Genomic DNA, 27,903 nt, shown 5'->3' with positions numbered 1-27,903 from the left:
TTTTGCCTATTCTAAGTCCTTTGCGTTTTCATATGAATTTTAGAATACACTTATTTCCTACAAAAAAAAAAAAACAACCTAACTTGTGAAATTTTTATCATTTTGCATTAAATATACAGATTTTTTCTCCTGAGGAGAACTGACATCTTAACAATATTGAGCCTTCTGATCCATAAATATGGTGTGTATTTCCATTTACTTAGTTCTATTATTTTTCTCAGTAATGTTCTACGGCCTTCAGTATACAGGTCTTAACACATCATTTATCAGATTTATCCCTGAGTACTACTATACTTGAATAGTTTAAGAAACACTTCAGTTTCCAATTGCTTATTCCTAATGTGTAGATATATAATTTATTTGTATATTTATATAGTATCCTGCCACCTTTCTATATTCAATAGTTCTAAGTATTTTTCTTTTGTAGATTCCTACATAGATGATAATGTTGTCTGATAGAAAAAGACAGTTTAACTCCTTTCTCTGCAATGTGGAGGCCTATCACTCTTTGTTGCTTTACTGCACTAGTTAGAATACCTAGTACAGTGTTGAAAACAACACAGTAAGAGTGTACACTCTTGATTTGTTCCTGATTTTGGGGGAAAGCATTCAGTCTTTCAGCTTGAAGTATGATGTTACCTGTAGGTTTTTCACAAAGAAGGCTCCTGTCTATTCCTAGTATACTGAAGTTTGGGGCTTTTTCCCCCAAGAATGATGTTAGATTTTGTCAAATGCTTTTCCTAAATCTACTGAGATGATCAGATAGTGGTATTTTTTGGTTTGTTTTTAGTGTGTTGATAGGACTTATACTGATTATATTTGGAACTTTTAAAACACCCAAAGTTACTGAGATAAACTATGATTGGTCATGATATATTATCCCTTTTAGATATTGCTGGATTTGATATTTAGATATTTAGATATTTGCTGTTTGCATCTAAGTTCATGAGAGACAGGCATCTATAGGGTTTTTTGTAACATGTGTCTCATTTGGGCATCAGGATAATGCTGGCCTCATAGAATCACTTGTGAAGTTCTTTATCCTCTATTTTCTGGAAGAATGTTATTTCATTTACATTTACCCTAATTTTTACCATTTCTGGAGCTCCATATTTCTTCATGTATAGCCAGTTTCTATCTGATATTACATTACTTTTGCCTAAAGGACTTCCCTTACCATTTCTTGCAGTGTAGGTCTAGCACAATGAATTATTTTGACTTCTGTTTGTCTAAAAACAAAATAGTATTATGCAAAGATACTTGAAAGATATTTTCACTAGATATAGATTTCTAGTGAAAGATATTTTCACTAGATATAGATTTCTAGTGAAAGATATTTTCACTAGATATAGATTTCTGTTGACTATTTTTTTTTCTTTCTGCTTTTTTACTTTCAGTACTTTTAACACAACATTCCAGTCCTCTGGCCTGTACGTATTCTGACCAGAAGTCTGCTTAACTCTCACCTTTGTTCCTCTTGGGTAACGTTTCTTTTGTCTCTGGCTGTTCCAAGATAGTCTCTTATTTTTCATTTTTAGCAGTTTGATCATGATGTGCCTAGGAGGAAAGTGTGTGTGTTTCTGGCCTGTTGCCATTCATTAACCTCAGAAAAGTCTTGGCCATTATTTCTTCAAATAGTTCTTCCCTATTCTCTCTTTTCTCATCCTGAGACTTTTAATTCTACATATATGATATCACTTCATACTGTTTCAAAACCACTGAATGCTCTATTTTTTCATTTTTTTAATCTTTGTGTTTCAGTTTAGATAATTTCTACCTTCAAGTTTACTGATTCTTTCCCCAGCTGTGCCCACTGCAGAAATACTTCATCTCTGACATCATTCTTTTTTATTTCTAGCGTTTTCATTTGATTCCTTCATAGTTCCCTCTCTGCTGAAATGTCCTGCATGTCACTGTGAGGAAGTGGGCAGTGCTGTGTCCCCTGTCCCCCAGCAGCAGTCATTGCCACACCTGCGCCTGTGGAGAAGAGCTCACGAGTGCAAGGTTCCTTTGTATCTGGAACTCTGAGTTATTCCAAATTGATACGAGCCCACAAATCAAACTTTAAAAACTTGTCAAAATTTTAACTGATTTTTTTCCTAACAATTGTAGGTGGTGGCCACTTCTTCCTCTTATTCTCTTGTCAAAATTCAGTGTCCCCATGTTCCATCTTCCCTCAGAGAGTTCTTTTAAATACAGTTCACTTGGGTGCTTTGTAATCAGTCCTGATGGGCTCAAGAAAAGTTACGATTATGTGAATTTTGTGAATAAGCCATTGCTGTTAGAATGTGAGTTTCGTCTTCTTGTGGAACTGACTATTTTGTTTCTAAGCCCTGACTCATCCTTACTCTCTTACAAGCGTAACCATGCATATAAAAGAATGCTTGCTGTACTTTATCTAGGGTTTCTAGATCTTCTGATTTTGAGATATGTTCTAGAATATCTACTTCACCACATTGCCAAAAGGCTAGTTAATCCACATAGTTTTAAATGATGATAGACCTTGATGACAGTGGACTATGTGAACATCTTTTTTTGTTTTAAATTTTGGCAAGGATTGTAGATGAAAATATCCACAAAGTACCCTCTTTGTAGCATCCAAATGCCTAAAATCACAAACAATATTCAAGTAATAATGGTGATCCCATTATCACAGAAATAGAAGATTTTCTAATTAAGAAATTCAGAAGTTCCAGCTCATTTTTATTGTAGGCAGGATAAAAATAACCAATGATTGAATGACTAAGCACATGTAAGAACACTGGTCTCCACTAGAATTTATCTTACTGAAAGGCTATATTTTTAAATCTATTAAGAATATTAGCTCATGTAACTTTTTTATATGCACAGAAAAAAAAAATTTGTTGCAGGGTTTTCATCAAATTTACTAAAATTGTCAAATAATTAATGACATTAATCTACTCTTCCCTTAAACACAAAGGGATATACATAAAAGATATAACACAGACATTATTTGCAAAATGCACTGTGCTCCATGTACTTTTATTTTTGAGCTGTAAACCATGAAAGAAAGAGTCATTATGTCATCTGTCCGTGCTCCCTAATTCCTTTGGTTATTACTACTCCTTTTTTTCTTAGTGAACTGGAAGGATGTAAGTTAACTAATTTTATGCTTCCTATCCCATAAAAATTCCTTGTAAGATCAATTCTGACCCTGATGATTTTTTTCCAATCAATGTTACATTATAGGAATAATTTCACTTTCTTCACTTTCCTTCACATCGGACTGTCCCAAAATGCTTAGCCTGTCCACAGAGTACTACTCTGTTGTGGGCTTTTTATAACCTCTAGGGAGCCGGGAACAACATGTTCTGCTTATAAGTGTACTGCCTTTGCCAAATCCTTCCGCTTTTTTCAAAACTCTTATCTCAGAAAACATCACCTACAGTGAGGAAGACGGGTACTTTTGTTTTTGAACAGCAAAATCAAAGAACAAAGCAATTTGCATCACCTACTTGTGCTCTTTAATTCTTTAGTTCCTCAGTGCACTGAATAAACTATATAATTGTATACTTTGACAAAATATTATAGTCAAACACTGAATTTTTAAGCCAGTATTTTCTCAGTCATCAAATGAGGACAGATGCATGGTGTGGCATTTGCTGTGAGAAGTTTCAAAGGATGTGTCTAAAGCGCTGAGCAGAGGGCCTGCTCACAGTAAAGTCTCCTTCACGTTATTAATTGGTATCTACCTGTCTGCGCAGCTTGAAATGGAACTTAAAAGGTAACTTAAGCTTTCATTAACAAACATTTTTATTTACATAGCAAAGGCTGTCTATAAAAGTTTTTAAATAATTTTTTTAAATCTACCTATATTCAGTAGATATATTCAAATGATCAGATTGGGAGAAACTCATAATATTTCTCCATTATTTCTATAAAGGAACATAAAGTCATGCAAAAATTAGTAAAAGTAGAACTAATGAATCTTTTCAGAATCAAAAGACTGGTAGACCACATCTGATCACAACTGATCAAGTTTCCTGTTGATTAATTATGTCTCTTTTATCCTTTTCCTATGATGTATCTTTCTCCCACTGCTTCCAAAAAAAAAAGAAAAAGGTCTGTCTAGAAATGTAAGTCAGCAGTAGGTCACTCCACCGATAGCGTGTTTTTACTCCTCATCCAGGAACACCATTAGTGGATCAGGCCAATGTGCCATAGCTCTTTCAGGCAGACACTTAGGGCCTTGGCATATTAAATTCAATCAATACACATTTAAAATTGTTTTTGAGTACCTATTTTTGCCAATCACTGTTCTGGATTCTGGGGATACAGTGATAAGTCAGACCAACAAGGTTTCTACCCTTACAGAAGAAAGAGAAAAGAACAGTGGGCAGGGCGGTCAGAAAGCTAGGCAGGGTCATTTAAGGGCATGGCAAGGAGTTTTATTCCATCTGAAATAAGTTACTTATATTACTTTCCTGTGGTTGCTATAATTGCCACAAACTGAGTGGCTTAGAACAACACAAATGTGTTTTTTCACAGTTCTGGAGGCCATTAGTCCTAAATCAGGATCCCTGGGCCCAAATCAAAGTGTTGGCAAGGCCACACTCCCTCAGAGGCACTAAGCGGGCTCAGTCACTTGCGCTTCCTGCATCCTTGGCTTGTGGCCGCATCAATGCCATCTCATCCTCTATCTACACAGAGCCTTCTCCTCCACGCCTGCCTTCCTCTTTTAAGGATACAGTGATGACACATAGAGCCTCCTCAGATAATCCAGGATAATCTCTCTATCTGAGATCCTTAACCTCATCTACAAAACCTTTTTCTAAATAAGGTACATGTGATATCTTCCGGGATTGGGATGTGACATCTTGGTGGTGGCGGGGGAGAGCACTGTTCTGCCTACTTAAGTAGTTTTCATTCAAGAAAAAAAGATAGGATTGATGCTTTAAAAAGAGCTCTCTGGAGTTCCCGTGTGGCTCAGTGGTTAATGAATCTGACTAGGAACCATGAGGTTGCAGGTTCGATCCCTGGCCTTGCTCAATGGGTTAAGGACCCGGTGTTGCCGTGAGCTGAGCTGTAGTGTAGGTCGCAGACACGGCTTGGATCCCACGTTGTTGTGGCCCTGGCGTAGGCTGGCGGCTACAGCTCCGATTAGACCCCTAGCCCGGGAACCTCCATATGCCACAGGAGCAGCCCTAGAAAAGGCAAAAAGACAAATAAATAAATAAATAAATAAATAAAAAGAGCTCTCTAAGAAAGAAATTGACTGTGAGAGGATGAGGATGTATTAATTAATTTGATGGGGTAATCATTTCACAATGTATATTTTAAATATATATAATTTTATCTGTCAAAATAATGTGTAGATTGTTCCTAAATAAACAAATAAACGATCTGTCTGGCTCAGTGGACTCCCAGCAGCAAAGTGGAAGCAACAGGTCCAGTGAGGCAGCTACTGCAATAACCACATGAGAAATGACTAAGGCTTAAGGACTAAAATCATACGTACTAAATCTGTTGCAGTCAAGATTAACTAACCAGGAAGCTATAGAGCAGCTAAGAGGGAGGACCCAGGAGTCAGGCCCCATTCAAACCTAATCATAGCACTTGTTAGCTTTGTGACACTGGGCAAGATACTCATCTAAGCTGTTTCTGCCTCTATCGAATAACCCTTTCAGAACTCCCATGAGCATCCAAAGAGATAAAAACCTCTAAAAGGTTTGACAGAGTACAGTGCCTGACTCATCGGAAAACCTCAAGAAATGTCAGCTTTTTATTTTTATCTGTTCCTGACACTGCACATTTTCTAATAGACAATTTCATGCCATCTATTTGGGTTCCCCAAATAAGCAAGAAAAAAAAAAATAACAAGATCCAATAACTCAACAGGTAGAGACTTGCCTTTTGCACTTCATCTATAAAGGAGTCACTGACATTACATAATTACTTCACTACTATTTTAAATTTTATAAAGGACCGCAGTATTTTGGAAATTTATCCTTAAAAAAATTCTTTAATTTCTAGACAAATGTGAAATCTAACATCTCATATTACTTGAACGTAATATATTGTAGAAAAGAATTTAAGCTTAATCAATAGAATACACAGAAAAAAAACAATAAGGCCCTACTATATAAAGCACAAGGAACTATATCCAACCCCCTGGGGCAGACCGTGATGGAAAACAATATAAGAAAGAGAATGTATATATGTGCATGAGCAGGTCACCATGCTGTACAGCAGAGATTGGCACAACATTGTAAATCAGCTATAATTTAAAAACACAGTAAGAACCACAGGAGAAAAAAAGTTTCCTCTTTCAAAAGACATCCTAGGATTAAATCAAATCAAAGAGATAAAACAGCTACAGTCAACCCCCCTGGACAATGCGGGTTTAGCGGTGCCTACGCTCAATGGAAAAGGCACAAACAACTTTACCGTTGGTCCTTCCTCTGTATCCCAGGTTCTGCAACCACAGATTCAACCACCTTCGGATCGTGTCGTATTACAGTACACATTTACTGAAAAACCCCAAGTACAAATGGGCCCACGCAATCCAAATCCATGTTGTTCAAGGGTCAACTGTCTATTTAGAAGTGTCTCATATCTAGATAGGGAATGGAGGTCAAAATATTTCCTTTCTGGATTCTCACTTAAACTCGAGATGAGTGACCTGATTGCACTATCATTCATCATCCACCATGGGTAAAACTTAGAAAATAAACTAGAAGTACTACAGATTAGCTCAGTTCTAATCCTGATTCTCTGCCATTTTATTTTTATCAAATTCCTTCATCTCTAAAACAACCTATTTTAAAGACCATTTTTCACTTAATACATTATGGTAAAGATAAAATGCAAACACAATAAAACAAAACAAAAACAGAAATAAAAATGTTCTGTTTGGTGAAATTTTATAATACGTAAGGTCAGAAAAATCATCATCACTTTATCTGATGTTCTTTAAGGTAAAGATAAGACACAGCGTGAGTGCTAAAAGCCGCTTGTACCACTGCTATAAATATGAAAAGAATCGGGGGAATGAACTTCTTACATAAAACATTTATCATTAACATCTTTAAATTCTCTAAATCATTCACAGAAGATAAGCATTAGTACGTGTTCAAACTATTTTTCCCCATAGACTTAATAAATTATCAACCAAGATACTCAAAAGCAGTAGAACCATATGGAAGCTCCAACCAGAAAGCTGGAAGTCATCTCTCACTTCCCACATCCGATCCATCATGAAGTTCATTCTATCCCAGTAAACCTATCTTGGACCTATCCACCACTCCCTATTGTCCTAAGAGCTGCCCTAATCCAGCCACCCTCACACATCATAAGGACTAGTGCTGCAGCTTCCTAACTGTCCCATTCAATGCACTCACCACACAAGCAGCAAAAGGATCATTATAAAATGTCAAGGCAGTAAGTCACTGACCTGCCTCAAGTCTTCAATGGCTCTGCACCATCCTCAGAAAGAACAACTCTCGCCGTTCTCTGTCACTCTGTCACTGATCGTCCCTCTAAACCCTCTTCAAATCACGACCCGCCCCCTACCCACTGGATTCCAATCACACTTAGCTCTTTCAAATCCGCCAAACTCTCTGCTCTCTCTGCCTGAACCATTCATTCCTGACCCTTCAAATGGCTGCTCCCTCCAATCCCTTCAACTTTCAGTTTCTCGAGATGCTTCCTTAACCATCAATGCATAGCTGGTGCCCTCCCACCACCACCACCACCACCACCACAACACGTCCCCACCCCTGTCACTCTATCCTGTTCTTTAACCCTCACTCACTTGTTTAGGGTCTGTCGCCCCCTCTGGAAACTTCCTCGAAGGTAAGTTCTCTGTTTTGTTCACCTCTATTTTCTGAGAGCTTAGAGCAGGGCCTGGCACACGGGAGGAACTCAGGAAATATTTTATGAAGGAATGAGAAGGCCATTATTACTAAATGCTCACTTTAAGACACAAGATTGCTTTTTTATAAAAATGAACTAAGAAACGATGGCCATGGCAAAAGTGAATAAAGTGGCTCTGTGCAATTCTGGTCATACTTTTATCACTTAAAAATAACAACTCACAGAAGTAAAGCAGAATTAAAGAAGGTGCTATGAGTATCAATAAATTTTAACAATATCTGAATACCATGATTTCAAATGATTTGCTCAAAAACCTAGGTTTTATCATTTGACGTGGGTTGCTTAAATGTTTAGCTACCTACATTTTATATTAAACCCTCTGTCAAAGTCGTTATTATTGCCCCCATAACTGCTTGCTTACTTCAGCAATTTTAAAGTCAAAATCACACAATTAAATCCTCTCCTATGCTTATTCTTTGTCTTCTGTAGTCTTTTTTGTTTTCCTGATATAGAATCTTAAAAGTGGGACTGATTTCTACCATTTTTAGTACAGGGCAAGATAAATAAGAGTCCTAAATAAATGGCTGCTTGTTGACTAATTAAAGAAATCAATGAAGGAGTTCCCACTGTGGCTCAGCAGAAATAAACCTGACTAGTATCCATGAGATGTGGGTTCGATCCCTGGCCTCGCTCAGTGAGTTAAGGATCCAGGGTTGCCATGAGCTGTGGTATAGATCACAGATGTGACCCAGATCCCCAATTGCTGTGGCTGTGGTGTGGGCCAGCAGCTGCCCCTCTGATTCAACCCCTAGCCTGGGAACTTCCATATGCCACCAGTGCAGCCCTAAAAAAGAAAAAAAAAGAAAGAAATGAATGAAATCATTCAGCAATAAAGACTTTCTTATCTATTCAATAGTACACATTTTAATATCAAATTTATTCAGTTAATCCTCTGTATTATGAATTATACTTAATTACTTTAAAAGCCTAATAAAATTCTGTCTTCTACAACGCTCCGTTATACAGTTTTCAGCAGACAAAATTTGATTCTTCACATAAATATGCTCAATATATGAGTATATAATTTTTCCAGGAGTTATTAACTTTGTTATGAACTCATTAGGAAAGCATTTTTTTCAAAATAATTTAGAGACCTCTAAAACTACCATTCATCTTCTTTTTTTACTTACGAAACTTTGAACTTTCAGCATGCTGTGACCCAATTAAGCCTGCTCAACACAGAATGTATAGCGTGCCCAATATTTTTAGCTTTAAAACTAATCTGCTTGTGTACAATACCTCCTTGGTCAAGAGGGCCTAACCACCTGTTCCTTACGACTACTGTTTAACTGTACTTCCAGATGACATGCTAACAAGCTTAGGTCAGTTAATATCGCTTAAGTTGACTGGGAGTTAAACCTAGACTCTGTAGACTTAATTCCAGTGACGTTACAGAATGATTTGGCAAAAACAGATATGAAAAAGCTTCATTCACTTTTAAATCACATGCAATACTAAAATAAACATCTTCTCAGTTCATCACTGTATCAGTAAAAAGAAAGAAAAATTCACATTGCCTGCATAGAAATGTGGGCATCTTGTAAAAATCTAAACCACTGGAAACATGCTATATATACCTAAAAATAAAACCCAAATGAGATGCTACTAATGACAGTATTTTAAATATATATAAATTAAAATTACAAAAAAGTTAAACTGGACAGAAAGCCAAAGCAAAGTCTATAAAACTATTAGCAAACAGAATCTCCATTAGCATGTAACCTTCCCGACCCCATTAGTAGGTTAAGCTCCCTGAGGACACATAGACACCATCTGTTCTGTTCATTCAAGTTCTAATAAAGAACAGTGCTTTATGCATGGTACAAATAAATAATAAACGGCACATATTAAATACTTAGTATTATCTATTAATAAACAATAAATACTAAACAGAGAAAAGCAAGTTCTAGTAGAGCAAATATTTTGTTTATAGCACAGAAACTAATTTTGAAGGAATTTAGGAATTAAATATAAAACTAAAACTGCAGGAGTCACAACCTTCAATCTTTGATGATTCTTCAGTAGTCACCACGGGTGATTATTACGACTATTAGATAAACTGATTGTCAATGTTGTAGAAATACCATTAATACGTATTTAAGTCAAGAGAACACCAAGTAAGATAGCTATGATTTTATAAGACTAAGATTTTTTTCTGAACTACTACAAAGCTAGACTAATTATAATGAGTCTACTGAGAAAATGATAAAAGAAATCTTTGTAACTTGAGATCTAGATTTCTCCATTTCCATCAGCTAATTTCCCTAAATATTTTCACTGAAATTCCAAACGTTTATCATAATACTTCCTCCGTTCAATAATTAGGTACGAAATATTAGCCATCAAAAGCTCTCAAATCTTCTCCTGACAATGACAACATACTACTTGGGGGGAAAAAAAAAAGGTAAATTCAAAGCATATTTCACAGCAACTTACTCTAACTTTTGGCAAGACCCTCCGAAGTGTCTCAGCAGGGTTCTGTCGCATCAGAAAGGGAAGATTCGCAATCACGCTTGTTCCTTGGATATCCTGACCAGCACTTACAAAAAAACACAAAATTTAAATTTGTAACTATAAATTTGTAGTATTAATTTACATTTTAAAAAGCAGGGGTTAACTTGAAAATCCCTGCTTTTAATAATGAATATTCAGACTTCTGACAGCTTAAACTTTAAACACATCACTTAGATTAAAAAAAAAATAAAGCCAGAACTGGAATTGCATTAAGTAAATCTTACAGCAAGTGAATGATGATATTAACTATGCTTATGCTAAAACAAGATTATCTATCTACAGACTCACCTAAGAGTCTTGAGAGACTATTATTAAATAATGACTTCAGAATTCTACCTCATATTTTCCTGTGACCTGCCAGTTTGCCACACTTCATAAAAAAAAATCTATGGTAAATTTCGTTATGATAAAATATTAATAATCATACAACAGCAGGGACAGCAACAAAATCAACTACAGCAGAATCATAAACTTTCTTCTGGTACAGTCAAATTACCTGTTGCACTAGACTGACTATGAGTTGCCGGAAATCTAACAATATATTCAATGTTCTTTTTTTCTTTTTTGGTCTTTTTGCCTTTTCTGGGGCCGCTCCGCGGCATATGGAGGTTCCCAGGTTAGGGGTCCAATCGGAGCTGTAGACACCGGCCTACACCAGAGCCACAGCAACGTGGGATCTGACCCGCATCTGCAACCTACACCACAGCTCACGGCAACACTGGATCCTTAACCCACTGAGTAAGGCCAGGGATCGAACCTGCAACCTCATGGTTCCTAGTCAGATTCATTAACCACTGAGCCACGATGGGAACGCCTATATTCAATGTTCTTAAAGGTCAGTAGAGCATATTTATGCAATGCCTCTTTGACGTAACATTCATTAAGTCACTAGGGCTTTACCAAAATAATCTCAGTGGTACCTGAGATACCTAAATACCTCAGAAAAGGTGTTCAGAGTCTTCTGAAAAACCAATTCCATACAAAAGTTATTTGTTTTTAAAACATCAGCTTAGCAACATAAGCTGTACATGTATTTGATATGCATACATAAAAGATGCTAGTAAATGTGGCACCACCTCAGAGGGAAATCCCACGTATGCTTAACTGATACCAACTTAAAAGTTAATTACTGATGCCGTAATACTTATTTACTGTAAAATTATTCTTACTTACCTCTTCAAATGAAATCATTTGTTATTATGTATATAAGACCTTAACACAGTTTTTAAAACTATTTATTTGCTTCAGAGCTTTCTAAGTTCTCTTAATAAGCAGCATATTCTGTATTCTGACTAAATGAAGCTGCCCTGTTGTGGAGAAAGGCTTTTCTCTGCTGCAGTATGGCAGGCTGCGAAATAAGGCTCAGCCCAATCACTCCACTACTCTCTTCACTCTCTAAGTGAAGACTTCATTTTATTTATGTTTTTGGCTGAGCCTGCAGCATGTGAAAGTTCCTGAGCCAGAGACTGAACTTGCACCACAGCAGTGACAACACCAGATCCTTAACCTGCTAGTCCACAAGGGAACATCTAAGTGAGTACTCGAAAAGACAAAATCAAGAGGAGAAGGGAGGGAACCATGAGGATGCGGGTTTGATCCCTGGCCTTGCTCAGTGGGTTGAGGATCCAGCATTGCCTTGAGCTGTGGCGTAGGTCGCAAACACGGCTCAGATGTGACTTGCTGTGGCTGTGGTGTAGGCTGGCAGCTACAGGTCCGATTCGACCCCTAGCCTGGGAACCTCCACATGCCACAGGCGTGGCCCTAGAAAGACAATTAAATTAAATTAAATTAAATTAAATTAAATTTACATGAAAAGGCAACAAAACTAGAATAAGCTAAAACAATTCTAAAAAGCAGAATAAGTGGGAAGAATCTGTCTACTCAATTTTAAGATTTATTATCTAGCTACAGTAACCACGACTGCATAGCACTGGCAGAGGGATGGACACATAAATCAATGGAATAGAAGAAGAGAATCCAGAAATGGACCTTCACAAATACGTACAACTGATTCCTGCCAGAGGTGCAAAGACAACTCCATGTAGGAAAGACACCCTATTCAGCAAATGGTGCTAGAGCAACAGGACACCCAGAGGGCAAAAAAATCTCCAAACAAAAACAAAAACCCTTGACATAAGTCTCACATTAACTCCAAATAGACTTAAATATAAAATGGAAAATTATGACACTTTAAAAAAAATAGAGGAGAAAATCTTCTAAATCTAGGGTGAGGCAAAACTTGACACCAAAAGCAGGATCTATAAAAACTGATAAATTGGACTCATCGAAAATAAAAACTTTTGTACTGTAAGAGACTTCATTAAGAGGATGAAAAGACAAGCCACAGATGAGGAGAAATATTTGCAAATTACATGCCTGACAAAGGAACAGTATCTAGAATATATAAAAAAAATTATCAATACTCAACAGTAAAAAAGCACACAATCCAATTGAAAATGGGCAAAAGGAATGAAGAGACTTTTAACTAAAGATGATACACAGACTGCAAATAACCACGGTTCAACACGGTTAACTATTAGGTAAAGTAAAACCACAATGAACTATCACTGCACAATTATCAGGAAAAAAAAATAAAATAAATCATATCACCATAAAAGTGCAAAGAAACTAAATCACTCATTGATTGTGGACATATAAACTGGTACGACCACTCTAGAAAAAAAAATTGGCAATTTCTTAGAAAACAAAACACACAACAATATACAACCCAGCAATTGTACTCTCAGGCATTTATCTCAAAGACACAAAAACCTGCAGATAAATGTTTAGGGCAGCTTTATTTGAACTGAAAAATATAAACAACCTATACGTCCTTAAATGGATAAATGGTTAAACTGTGGTCCATCCATGCCATGGAATGCTATCCAGCAATTAAAAGGAACAAATATTGACAGGTGCAACCAGCTGATAAATTTCTAGAGAATTATGCTAAGTGAAGATTATCCAACCCCCAACTGTTATACACTGTATGATTCCATTTAAACATCCTTGAAATGAAAAAATTATACAAATGGATAATAGATTAAATGATTTCTAGAGGCTAAAGATGGATGGATGGGGGGGTGGGAAGGAAGAAGATGTTTTGACTATAAAAATGTAATCTGAGGGGTCCTGGGGGTGATGGAAAGCTTACCTATCTTGAATATCAATATCCCAGTTATGTACACTACAGATTGTCGAACGTTACTATTGGGATGTTGGGCTGCACCCCACAGGCCTGTAAGCCTTGTAACTGCCCAGCCTCAAGACCCAAGAAAGATCCAGGAGACAGCAACATAGACATCAATGATTTATTGGACAGGAGATCTTAACACATCCAAACAAAGAGTCCTAAAGCAACACCCCACCACGTGTGGCAGACAGATGGCAGGCAGGACATGGCAGCAATCTCTGCTACTCCAGGGAGGAGGAGGCTACCATTTATAGGGGAAACTGACCTCAGGCTGACTCATCAGTTACCAGGGAAACCAGCAGCTGAGGCACATCTCTCACAGTCCTAGGGGTTAACCACCTTCACGAGGGCAAAGGCTTCCCTTAAATAACCTAGACAGTGGAGCCATTCTGGTTTAAGGTTTAGAACACTTACTAGCAGGAGCAAGGGGCAGGCATGGTCGCATGAGTAGGATGGAGATGAATCAGGGACTGGTCGAGCAGGGAATGTACAAAGAGCAAGAGAAGAGCCATCTGGAGTGGCCTGACCATGCAAGGGGGAAGCTGGATAAAGGGTACATGGCTACCTCTGCTTTATTTCTTACAACTGTCTATGACTCTACAATTATCTCAAAATAAAAGTTAATTTTTTCAAGATCAATAATGTGACAAAATTTTTAAAAACACATTTGTGTATCTCAATAGGTGCAGAAGTCTGACAAATCCAACATTCACTCATGATTTAAAACTATCAAAAAACTAATCAACAACTTAGCCCACAACCTAAATGAATTAGAAAAAGAAGAACAAGAAAAACCTAAAGTCAGCAGAAGGAAGGAAATCATAAAGATCAAAGAGGAAATCAATAAAATAGAGATTAAAAAAGCAATAGAAGAAATCATTAAAACCAAGAGCTGGTTCTTCAAAAAGGTAAACAAAATTGACAAACCTCTGACTAGACTCACCAAGAAGAGGAGAGAAAAAACCCAAATAAAATCAAAAATGAAAAAGAAGAAGTAACAACAGATACTACAGAAATACAAAAAACCATGAGAGAATACTATCAACAATTGTATGCCAACAAATTTGACAACCTAGAAAAAATGGAGAACTTTCTGGAGACTTATAGCCTACCAAAACTGAATCAAGAAGACACAGATCAACTGAACAGACCGATCACTAGAAATGAAATTGAATATGTCATAAAAACACCCCCTACAAAAAAAAGTCCAGGACCAGATGGCTTCACAGGTGAATCCCACCAAACATACAAAGAAGGACTTATACCCATCCTCCTTAAACTTTTTTAAAAGGTTGAAGAAGAAGAAAAACTCCCAAAGACACTCTATGATACCACCATCACCCTAACTCCAAAACCAAAGATACCACCAAAAAAGAAAACTATAGGCCAATATCTTTGATGAATATAGACACAAAAATTCTCAAAAAAAATTTAGCCATCCGAATCCAACAATGTATAAAAAAATCATCGCCATGACCAGGTGGGACTCATCCCAGGTGCACAAGGATGATTCAACATATGCAAATCAATCAACATCATACACCACATTAACAAAAGAAAAGTCAAAAAACACATGATCATCTCAATAAATGCAGAAAAAGCATTTGACAAAGTCTAACATCCATTCATGATCAAAACTCTTACCAAAGTGGGCATAGAGGGACCATATCTTAGCATAATCAAAGCCATTCATGACAAACCCACAGCAAATATAATACCCAATGGAGAAAAGCTTCTGAGAGCCTTCCCACTAAAATCTGGAACAAGACAAGGATGTCCACTCTCACCACTGTTATTCAACATAGTACTGGAAGTCCTGGCCACAGCAATCAAACAAAAGAAATACAAGTCATCCATATAGGAAGAGAAGAGGTAAAACAGTCACTGTATGCAGATAACATGATACTATACATAGAAAACCCTAGGACTCAACCCAAAAACTACTTGAAGTGATCAACAAATTCAGCAAAGGAGAAGGATATAAGATTAACATTCAGAAATCAGTCACGTTTCTGTATACTAACAATGAAATATTAGAAAAGGAACACAAAAGTACAATATCCTTTAAAATTGCACCCCAAAAAATCAAATACCTGGGAATACACCTGACCAAGGAGGTAAAGGACCTATATGCTGAGAACTATAAAACATTAATCAAAGAAATCAAAGAAGATGTAAAGAAATGGAAAGATATTCCATGTTCCTGGATTGGGAAAATCAATATTGTAAAAATGGCCAAAGCAATCTACAGATTCAATGCAATCCCTATCAAATTACCCATGATATTTTTCACAGAACTAGAACAAACAATCCAAAAATTTATATGGAACCACAAAAGAACCAGAATTGCCAAGGCAATTCTGAGGAACAAAAACCAAGCAGGAGACATAACTCTCCCAGACTTCAGGCAATATTACAAAGCCACAGTCATCGAGACAGTGTGGTACCAGTACCAAAACAGACAGACAGACCAATGGAACAGAATGGAGAACCCAGAAATAAACCCAGACACCTATGGTCAATTAATCTTTGATAAAGGAGGCAAGAGCAAAAAATGGAAAAAAGATAGTCTTTTCAGCAAGTTTTGCTGAGAAATCTGAACAGCTGCATGCAAAGCAATGAAACTAGAACACACGCTCACACCATGCACAAAAATAAACTTAAAATGGCTTAAAGTCTTAAATATAAGACAAGACACCATCAAAGTCCTGGAAGAGAATATAGGCAAAACATTCTCTGACATCAACCTTATGAATATTTCTCAGGTCAGTCTCCCAAAGCAACAGAAATAAAAGCAAAAATAAACCAGGAGTTCCCGTCGTGGTGCAGTGGTTAACAAATCTGACTAGGAACCATGAGGTTGAAGGTTCAATCCCTGGCCTTGCTCATGGGTTAAGGATCCAGCATTGCCATGAGCTGTGGTAGAGGCCGCAGACGCGGCTTGGATCCCATGTTGCTGTGGCTCTGGTGTAGGCTGGCGGCTGCAGCTCCGATTCGACCCCTAGCCTGGGAACCTCCATATGTCACAGGAGTGGCCCTAGAAAAGGCAAAAAGACCAAAAATAAATAAATAAATAAATAAATAAACAAACAAACCAACCAATGGGACCTAATCAAACTTACAAGCTTTTGCACAGTAAAGGAAACCAAAAAGAAAACACAAAGACAACTTACAGAATGGGAGAAAATAGTTTCAAATGATGCAATTGACAAGGGCTTAATCTCTAGAATACACAAGCAACTTATACAACTCAACAGTAAAAAAGCCAACAACCCAATTGAAAAATGAGCAAAGACCTGAATAGACATTTTTCCAAGGAAGATGTACAGATGGCCAACAAGCACATGAAAAAATGCTCAATATCACTGATTATTAGAGAAATGCAAATCAAAGCTACGATGAGGTACCACCTCACACCAGTTAGAATGGCCATCATCAATAAGTCCACAAATAACAAATGCCGGAGCGGGTGTGGAGAAAAGGGAACCCTCCTGCACTGTTGGTGGGAATGTAAGCTGGTACAACCACTATGGAGATCAGTATGGTGATACCTTAGCAATCTATACATAGAACTACCATATGACCCAGCAATCCCACTCTTGGGCATATATCCAGACAAAACTTTCCTTAAAAAAGACACATGCACCCGCATGTTCATTGCAGCTCTATTAGCCAAGACATGGAAACAACCCAAATGTCCATCAACAGATGGCTGGATTAGGAAGATGTGGTATATATACACGATGGAATACTACTCAGCCATAAAAAAAGAATGAAATAATGCCATTTGCAGCAACATGGATGGAACTAGAGACTCATACTGAGTGAAGTAAGTCAGAAAGAGAAAGACAAATACCATATGATATCACACTTATATCTGGAATCTAATATAAGGCACAAATGAACCGTTCCACAGAAAAGAAAATCATGGACTTGGAAAACAGACTTGTGGTTGCCAAGGGAGAGGGGGAGGGAGTGGGGTGGTTGGGGAGCTTGTAGTTAATAGATACAAACTATTGCCTTTGGAATGGATTAGCAATGAGATCCTGCTGTGCAGCACTGAGAACTATGTCTAGTCACTTTTGATGGAGCATGATAATGTGAGAAAATAGAATGTGTACATGTATGTGTAATTGGGTCACCATGCTGTACAGTAGGAAAAAAATGTATTGGGAAATAACTATTAAAATAAATAAATAAATAAATCAGAACTAAAAATAAAATAAAATAAAACTATCAACAAACTTAGAAGGGAACTTCTTCAACCAGATAAAGAGCATCTATGAAAAACTTAACAGTTAGCATCATACCTAACTGTGAAAGAATGAATGCTTTCTCCCTAATCACAAACAAGGCAAGAATGTTCACAGTTACGACTTCTACTCAATACTGTGTTTAAAGGTTTGAGTCAGTGTAATAGGCAATAAAAAGAAACAAAAGGCTTACAGATTGGAAAGGAGGAAGTCAAATGTGCAAAAAAGCTAGCAGAACTAATAAGTGAGTCTAGCCATGGGGCAGGATACAAGGTCAATTTATATGTCAACTGTTTTTCTATATACTAGAAAAGAAAAATCATAATTAGCGATTTAAAAAGCAATCCAATTTACATTAAGAATATGAACTACATTTGAAAAATGTGGTTAGAAGATATGTAAGATCTATAGACCGAAAATTATGAAACATGTTGAGAGAATAAAGACCTAAATATATGGAGCAAGATTTAGCACTCAAGGATTAAAGTCTCAATACTGTAAAGATGTCAATCTCCCAAACTGAAGAACAGGTTCCCAATATAAACCCCAACAGGCTTTTTGTAGAAATGAACGAGCTTATTCTAAAATTTATTTGGAAATGCAAAGGATCTAGAAGAGTCAAAACAAATTTGAGAGAGAATGAAGTTTCAGGGCTAATACAACTTGATATCAAGAATTATTACAGAGTTACAAGAAACAGATGGTGTGGCAGTGCAAAAAGATAGACACACAGATCAGAAAAGGAGAGAAACAGAGGGTACAGAAATAGACCTAAACATAAAAGGGCAATTGATTTGTGACAAAGGTGACAAAACAATTTAATGAAGAAATGATCACCTTTTCAACAGATGGTACTGGAACAAATGGACAGCCATATGCAAAACATAATGACTCTGTCCTAACATGAGACATGAAACAATATAAAAAATTAATTCAAAATGGATCGAAGACCTGAATAAAAAAGCAAAGAGTGTAAAATTTCTGGAGGAAAACTGCAGACATTCTCAGTGGTCTTGGGTTTAACAAATATTTCTTAAACAGGACACAAAAGATATAAATTATTTTAAAAATCCACAAAATGAATTTCATCAAAATTAAATCATTTTTTTCCAAAGGCACTATTACAAAAACAAAAAGGCAAGCCATACCCAAGATATATATCCAACAACTTGTATCTAGAATAAAGAACTCTAAATAATGAGAACACCCAACTAAAAATAAAAAAGACTACAAAACTTCAAAGAAAATATACAAGCGGTAAATACACACATGAAAAAGATGTTCAACAAAATTAATCATTAGGTAAATTTAAATTATTACCACGATAAGGTACCACTATATAACCACTAGAATGACTAAAATTTATAAAAACTGAACACGCCAAATATAGGCAAGGATGAGCAGGCACTCCCACACACCACTGGTGGAAAAGGAAAATGGAACAACCACTTTGGAAAAGTTTGACAGTTTCTTAAAAGGTTACACATACACCTACCAAACAACCTGGGCATTCCACTCTCAGAAATGAAAGAATGTCCACAGAAACACCTCTTCAACACAAATACTCATCACAGCTTTGTTTGTAATAGACAAAAACTGGAAACTCCCCAAATGTTCACTTACAGGTGAACAAATAACCAAATTGAGATATGTCCATACAGTGGAAAACTTCTACCAATAAAAGGGAATGAACTACTGATACACATGAAAACATGGGTGAGTTTCAAAATAATTATGCTGAATAAAAGAAACCATCCTTAAAAAAAATATACTAGTCTGATTCCATTTGCATAAAATTATAAGAATGCAAACTAAACTATAGTGACAGAAAGCAGACCAGTTGTTGCCTGCAAATGATGCAGGTGGGGAAGAAAGTTGGGAATCAAGGAGCATGAGAAAACTTTGAGGGGTGATGAATATGATTATGACCTTGATCATAATAAGGTTTTCAATGGCATATACATATTTTGAAACTCACCTGACAGTGCATTTCATTATACATCAATAATACTTCATTAAATCTGTGCAAAATAAAGTATATAAATACAAAAAGAAAGACTTTTTGTATTTAGGAAGATGGCAGCAGGGGCCACACACTTTTGAAAATTCCTGAACTCCCCATAAAAATAGAGCAACTAGGAGAGTAAAATTTTAAACTATACACACATCTCCAACATAAGTAAGTGGCAAGATTTCCCAACACAAACACAAAGCACATGCAACACATGGGAAGTGGCTCAAACTGCACAGTGATTCTGCATACTTCTAATGAGTTCAATGAATCCGCAGTAATATCTGCAGGGACTGAGGCACTAATCCCATGAACTCTCAAAAAATCCAGAACAAAGGTCCACATTAAAGAAGAGTTCTAGGAAACAGAATCTCAATTGAACAGCACAGAAACAACAGACCATAAAGGAGAGAGAAGGTCCAAAAAAAAAACTTCAGAGAAATGGTACCAATAAACTTCAGAAAGTAAGGCATCCTGGAGTTCCCACCACCTGTGCAGTGAATTAAAGGATCCAGTACCTGCCACAGCTGTGGCTCAGATTCAGTCCCTGGCCAGGGAACTTCCATATGCTGTGGATGCAGAGGGGGGAAGGGAGGGAGGAAGGGAAGGAGGGAAGGATCCTATTTTGAACACTAGGAGAAAAAAAGAAAAAAAAAAAGAAAAAAAAGCAGGGGGAACTCTAAAACCTGACGTTTGAAAAGCTATCCTGAACCACACCTTCTTATAAAGGCTTATGAAACTAGTTTCACATAAATATGAGAAGTATGTAAGGATCATGATCAAATCCCATTCAGATATTTTTTTAAAAAAAGAGTATAAGGACTGAACTAATGAAAGACAGACCAGCCCACAAAACAGCTAATTGTAACCTACTATTTCTCCATAAGCAAAGGAAAAAATAAGAAAATGTAAAATATATAGAAAAAAACCATGGATGATAATTATTGAAACTCAGAAATAAGGTAATAAAACTCAGGAAAGAAATGAAAGAAAATATTTTGAAAAAACTAAACTAGAAAGAATACAGAAGTGAATAAAGTAGATAATTCCTTCAAAATAGGTGAAAAGAATAAAAATTCTAAATTAAAAAACTTAAAAAAGATGTGAGAGAAAGTGATACATAAGAGAGGCAAAGAAGATCCAATGTACTTTTAATAGGAGTCCCTAAAAAAGCAACCAAAGCAAGAGAAACCTCAAAAAAAAAATTACTTAAAATGAAAAGATTCAAGAAAGCACATCATATATCTGAGAAAAATTAATCCAGCGTAACCAACACTGAGAAATATTCTAGGACTTAAAAAAAAAATCCTTTGGGCATCCAAGAAAACAAGCAAGTTACTCAGTAAAAGAAAAAAATATAGAGATTCTCATTAGACTTTGGCAGCTAAATTAGAAAAGCAAATAACAGCTACACTGCTTACTGTAAACAGGATGTGAAAAAATACAAAAGTACACTTAAATTATAATCACCATAATCTCTATCAAAAAAATCTAAATTCAATTTCTATAATCAATTTTTATACAGCCCTTTTGCCACCCAGGGAGGAAAACACGTGTATTTGGGTCCTGTGTTAAAGACCATGGCTTAGAAGGGAAAGCAAACAGGCTTATTAGCTAGTCGTCCTTGGCCAAGAGCACTGCCCTCCTCCATCAGGCACATGTGATGATGTCTGGAGACATTTTTTTTTTTTTTTTTTTGGTCTTTTTGTCTTTTGTTGTTGTTGTTGCTATCTCTTGGGCCACTTCCGCGGCATATGGAGGTTCCCAGGCTAGGGGTTGAATCGGAGCTGTAGCCACCGGCCTACGCCAGAGCCACAGCAACGCGGGATCCGAGCCGCGTCTGCAACCTACACCACAGCTCACGGCAACTAGTCGGATTCGTTAACCACTGCGCCACGACGGGAACTCCCTGGAGACGTTTTTGATGACCACTCTTGGGAGATGCTACTGTAATCCAATAGGTAGAATCAAGGAATGCTGCTAAAACATCCTACAACACACAGGACAGCTGCCCACAACAAAGAATGTCAGTGTGTCTCAACAAAAAAAGGTTTACGAAAACCTTGTTCAGGAGTTCCCTTCGTGGCTCAGTGGTTAACCAACCCAACTAGGATCCATGAGGATGCGGGCTCGATCCCTGGCCTCGCTCAGTGGGTTGGGGATCCAGCGTTGCCATGGGCTGTGGTGCAGGTCTCAGATGTGGCTCAGATCCCGTGTTGCTGTGGCTACGGTGCAGGCTGGCAGCTGTAGTTCCAATTCGCCCCCTAGCCTGGGAACTTTCATATGCTTCGGGTTCAGCCCTAAAAAGCAAAAAACAAACAAAAAAATCTTGTTTACACAAAGTATTAGTTGAATCAAATGAAACTGCCAACATTAGATAATTTTTTTTTTTTTTTGTCTTTTGTCTTTTGCCTTTTTAGGGCCGCACCTGCAGCACATGGAGGTTCCCAGGCTAGGTGTCGAACCGGAGCTAAAGCTGCCAGCCTACACCACAGCCACAGCAATGAGGATCCAAGGCACATCTGCGATCTACACCACAGCTTATGGCAACGCCGGATCCCCAACCCACTGAGCAAGGCCAGGGATCAAACCCGAGTCCTCATGGATGCGAGTCAGGTTCATTAACCACTAAGCCACGACGGGAATTCCAATTTTTAGCCTACAACAATGGCAATATTTTCAACCTATGCATTCAACTTAACAGAAGTATACTGGCAGACCCTTCAAGGAAATGTGTAAAGTTGGTAACCACAATACACTACGGCCTCGGTTCCCAAACTTCAGCAGGTATCAGACTCACCCTGCAGCACTGGTTAAACTGGCCCCGCCCCCAGAGACTCTGGGTCAGTAGATCTTGGTGAGGCCTGAGAACTTGACTTCTACTATGTTCACAGGTAATGCTGATGCTGATGGAGATAATTCTCTCAGCGCTACCATGACAGAGGGAAGGGTCTTATTAGAGGAAGGAGGAAACTTCCCGTTCTCATTTTTTAGACAACATGCGTGAAAGGAGCCAAGTGCATGGTAGCAGTTTGCCCAAAAGAAGCAGAAAGTCTCTCTGACCTTAAAGTATGTGTGTACTCTTTCTATCTGCAGTTCTCCCAGCAAGGTTCCCCTTCATGATAACAGCGTTAAAAATAACGGGGCAGAGAATAGACAGCAGAGATGGAAAAACAGGTAGTCTCCTTAAATATCCATTACAGGAGAGTGTGAGGAGGCGTTTGGGAAAGGGTTAGAGAAGAGCAGACCTGGGTGTAAAGTGGGGTGCTAAGCCCCCATGCCCGGAAATTTCTTGAGTGCTGTGGACCTGCTGTTACCCCCTGCTGACTTGGTCCCAGTCAGTACAAATAAGCCAGATATGTGTGGATCTATGCTCTCATCACCAAAGGGAAGGAGCCCACAATAACCAGCACAAGTTTTAAGTCAACAGTGTAAAATTTGGTTTATTGCTAGGTGATGTGGTATGTGTGATTTTAAAATAAATGTTTGAGCAATGTTAAACTATTGTTTTAACAAAATAAGCTTCCTAAACTTCAAAGCCTACAACTTTCAATGGAAAAGCACAAGGAGCATCATCCGGGCTACAACGTGAGCTGCTCCTTTTTGCCCCAGCTGTGCTATTTTTTGGGACACATCCCTTTTCTAGAATGTGCACCCAGAAATGAGGAGGAGACAAGCCCACTCAGCAAACCACTCCTCTGAAATGAAAAAGAACTGGGTTAATCATCTAATCTGTACACTAGTGGCTAAAAGAGAAAGGGGGGAGGGGGGAAGACTAGTTAAATAAAAGAATTTAGGACACCTATCTTTCAAATTCTAAATTAATGTCACTAATTATTTTATTCCCATTGGAGGGATACACCTATTTTAAAGAGCCATTTATAGTAATATCTTAAGCCAGTAAAAAACAAGTCAATCCACTGAAGCATTTTTTGCTAAAATAAAAAGTTTATTAGCAGTCTTCCTTGTCATCCCAGTCCTGCCATTGCCACAGTAACTTCTTCATTCAGAGGAATGACAAAGAGCTGGTTTTTGGCCCTCTCTAATCCAATGATGTCTTGCCCAAATTTTATACTCCCCAATGTTCAGGACAGTATCTAGCACACAGAAAGAGCTCCGTAAGCATTTGCTGGTTTACACTGAATTTGTTGGAATTCCCATTGTGCCACAGTGTCGCTGCAGCCCCAGGACGCAGGTTCGATCCCTGGCCTAGCACAGTGGGTTAAAAGATACGGCGCTGTCACAGCTGCAGCATAAGTCAGTTCTGTGGCTCAGATCTGATCCCTGGCCCAGGAACTCCATATGCCATGGGGTGGCCGAAAAAGAAAATAAATAAATAAAAATAAACTGAATTTGTCTCCATCTCAGCACCACTGTCAAAGGCCAGCTTGTATCATGACCAAGAAATGCTCCAGCTCTGGAATCTCAGACTTTGATCTCCTTTGCTGTTACCTCTTTATTTATTGCCAAATCCATTTTTCACCCTCATCGCATTTATAACTCCTTCAATTCCTTCTTATTCTCCAGTTTCTAATATGTCTCCTCATTTCACTTCCTTTCCTGACAGCCTGAACCTCTCTATTACTTCAATTACACTCTCACCAATAAACTTCAATTCTCTTCCTCTTAATTACAACAAAAAAAAAAAACAGCATCTGATATACTACGTACTAGGCATTATGCTAATAAATGCCTCACTCGCAGTCATCTTATATCTCACCATAATCATAAGGCTGATTAGATACTATCACCAGCCCCATTTTAGGGATGAGGAAATCAGAGCTTAGAAAGTGGAAGGTACTTGCCCAGCATTACCCAGCCTGGACAGCTCCAAAACCCATGCACTGACCATCACACACACTGCCTCTCTTCTAACCTGCTGCACCCAGCTAATAGCCAGCTCAACCATCTGCTCCTTCCATCCGACTCCTGCTTTTAAGTTATGTAGCACTACTAGAGGTAACTGCATAATTATGCTGCTTTTAAGAACATACAATTCCCCCCCAAAAAAAGCCATTCCTCAATGATGCTTGGAGAGAGACAAAATAACTAATTTGTGGGAGACCAATAAAAGGACCAGAAAATCTTAGTATATCATATTTCCTCAAGCACCTTCAGAAACATTATCTTTGGTCTCTAAAAATGAGGCAATCTGTGCTGGTTTATGAAACTCATGAGCTTGCCCACAGGGAACAAGCTGTGTGTCAGAACAGACCTAGATAGTGACAATATTATCTTTCTCTGTTCTTCTACCTTGCTTCAACCTTCAGAGAGCTCAAAATCTAAAGCAGAAGATGGATTCACACACTAAAAATTCTAACTGTGTGGCAAAAAATCCTATTTCTTTTCCTAGCTAGAAAACCCTCACAGTTTATTTAATCCTAAACCAAAAGGAAAGGGAGAGAGGAAGGAGCAGTTATCACCCAAGGAGGACAACAGAACACAGTCCCCGCTGGAGAAATTAACCTGAGAGCAGTTCTCCTAACTACTGAATTATGTGTAGCATCCTAAATGATCTGTATAATATGCCGCGGGAGCGGCCCAAGAACCAAGAGATAGCAACAATAACAACAACAAAAAAGACAAAAGACAAAAAAAAATTAAAAAAAAAAAAAAACTAAATGATCTGTATACACACGGCCTGTGATCTTCATCCTAGCGGCTCTCGTTTCAAAATCCAAAATCCAACACATCAGCTGTTGATTCCACGCCTGAATTTATAACAATGAAGTAGAGGTCACACAGGCCTTGTGCTGAATCTCCAAAGAAAACTAAACTTTATATGGTTGCTACATAATTATTTCTTTTACTCAAAATAAGTTATTAATCAGTTCGTTTGAATGAATAGAACAAAATTAATTAAATGATTAGCTGAGAGAATTAAACTCCCAAGAAAGACAAAACCTCTTTTTGAGACAAAGATGACTGAAGAATCTAAAGCAGAAGATACCAAATACCAATCCAAGACATCAGTAAAATTTCAAATGTGGTGTATTTCCAAGTTGGTAGTATAAAATCGAATTCGTAATAACATTAAATCCTTAAAATATCACCTTTAAAGGTTCACACAGAGAACCATTCAACTCTGTTTATAGTCGTCATGCTTAGAATCCCAGAGAAACAGACTAAATTTTTAATAGTGCCAAAGGAGAATAAAAGAAAAGTAACATTTAAGGGTCTACCTGCCAGGCAAGGGGCTTCGCATACATTATCACACATGGGCCTTGACAATATACATGCAATATGGTCTTTTTTTGTGTGTGTCATTTCTTGGGCCACTCCCACTGAGCCATGACGGGAACTCCAATATACATGCAATATGGTCATATCCTTAGAGGTGAAGAAACTGAGTCCAGGAAAAAAGAAAAAAAAAACAGTGACTTCCCCAAGTCATCCAGCTACCAGAGCCAGGAGTCCAGCCTAGGATTTCCAAGTCCATAACCTAGGGATACCAGGCCACGTAGGCTCCTCGTTCCATCCAGCCTAAGAAGTGGCTGAACTGTCAGCCTAAAAAGGGTCTCTAAGTTGATCATGTTACAAGAGAAAAATGTGCCCACCAATTATCTCGTAATTTCCATGTTATAATGAGTTCTTTTACTGATAATTTCTACTGTACACCTCTTACTATCCCCACACCAAGTCCACACAGAATGAGAAAGTTCCGTGCATCATGAAGAAGAGGCAAACTCCTCTTTTGATAAGACCAGCACCACCAGTTGTAAAGAGAGCACCTCCTTCTCAACAGCTCTTCAACTTTGTGCAGGAAAACTGGAGCTCCTTTTTCCCCTCTTTCTACCAACAGCGGTGCAAATAGCCCTCTGATTCACCACGAGCACAGCCTAGAATTAGACTAACCTTTCCTTTCTCCCTCATACCCCACGTCAAAACTCAGTGCACAGGAGTTCCCGTCGTGGCGAAGTGGTTAACGAATCCGACTAGGAACCATGAGGTCGAGGGTTCGATCCCTGGCCTTGCTCAGTGAGTTGAGGATCCGGCGTTGCCGTGAGCTGTGGTGTAGGTTGCAGATGCAACTCGGATCCCACATTGCTGTGGCTCTGGCGTAGGCCGGCGGCTACAGCTCCGATTCAACCCCTAGCCTGGGAACCTCCATATGCTGCGGGAGCGGCCCAAGAAATGACAAAAAAAAAAAAAAAAAAAAAAAAAAAAAACCCTCAGTGCACAGGATGAGCAGAATCCTCCCTTGGTCTGGAGTGGAACCAACTTATCAAGGAGTAGACACACACCTGTTGCATGAATACATCTTTCCTTACTTCTGTTTTTGTATTGTTTATTTTGGATTTTTTCCATATTATATTTCAGTATTAGCAGGATTATATTGCATGTTTACTTCGATGTTTTCAATTTACTATACCCATAAGTATAACTGCCACTACAATTTGGTTTCAATTATATATATTAATTCCCACACACATGTATGTATACACTAGGTCATAATTTTAAATGTATTCCTTACTATGAACTATGGTTAAAAAAAATTGGAAATCATTGTTCTACAGTATTTTGCAAAGAGGAAAAGGGAAAATGAGCAATGTCTGCCCTAAATATATAAGCTCTAACAGGAATATTGAAAGACATATAAAAATATGAGTTCAGGAATAATTATACAAACTTGGAAGATTCCTGGAAACACTATAATCTCTCCCACTACTCTTTTTAAAAAGCCTGTCTATTTCCCCATTAACAAATGGCAGTAAAAAAAAAATCCATTTAAAAACATTGTTTAAAAATATAGAGATATAGGACATGAGGGAAAGGGGTCAGCTAGGAGGACTGCATTTACATAGCAGCCAGTCCAGTAGCATGTAAGGCAGGAGGGAAAATAGAATAGTAACTGACAGTTGTTAAAAAATAAAAAGAGAGAGAGAGGCAGGGAGGCAGGCAGGGAGAGAAATCAGGTCAAATCCCTGGCACCTGCAAAAAGAAAGGATGAGGAATTCCCGCTGTGGCACAGTGGGTTAAGAATCCAACTGCAGCAGCTCAGGTCACTGCATAGGCAAGGGTTCATCCCCAGCCCA

The 27,903-nt window shown here is 37.9% G+C and overlaps 1 protein-coding gene across 7 annotated transcripts in view; it reads right to left on the bottom strand.

The window, feature by feature from the left end:
- Positions 1-27,903, bottom strand: part of PPP4R4 (protein phosphatase 4 regulatory subunit 4) — a 110,776-nt gene that overhangs the window by 59,717 nt on the left and 23,156 nt on the right. For 4 of the 7 annotated variants that reach the window (XM_021099663.1, XM_021099655.1, XM_021099656.1 and 1 more), the window contains exon 3: positions 10,333-10,435. In XM_021099663.1, the coding sequence (XP_020955322.1) occupies positions 10,333-10,435 (103 nt within the window). Of the gene's footprint in view, positions 1-7,774; positions 8,548-10,332; positions 11,000-27,903 lie in introns of those variants that run through there. The other 3 variants (XM_021099658.1, XM_021099660.1, XM_021099659.1) reach the window with 2 other exon arrangements.

The sequence above is a fragment of the Sus scrofa genome, chromosome 7 (assembly GCF_000003025.6).
Source record: "Sus scrofa isolate TJ Tabasco breed Duroc chromosome 7, Sscrofa11.1, whole genome shotgun sequence".
NCBI classification, from domain to species: Eukaryota; Metazoa; Chordata; class Mammalia; order Artiodactyla; family Suidae; genus Sus; species Sus scrofa.
Note: the sequence above shows the minus strand (reverse complement) of the source record. Positions and strands in the feature narration are given on the sequence as shown.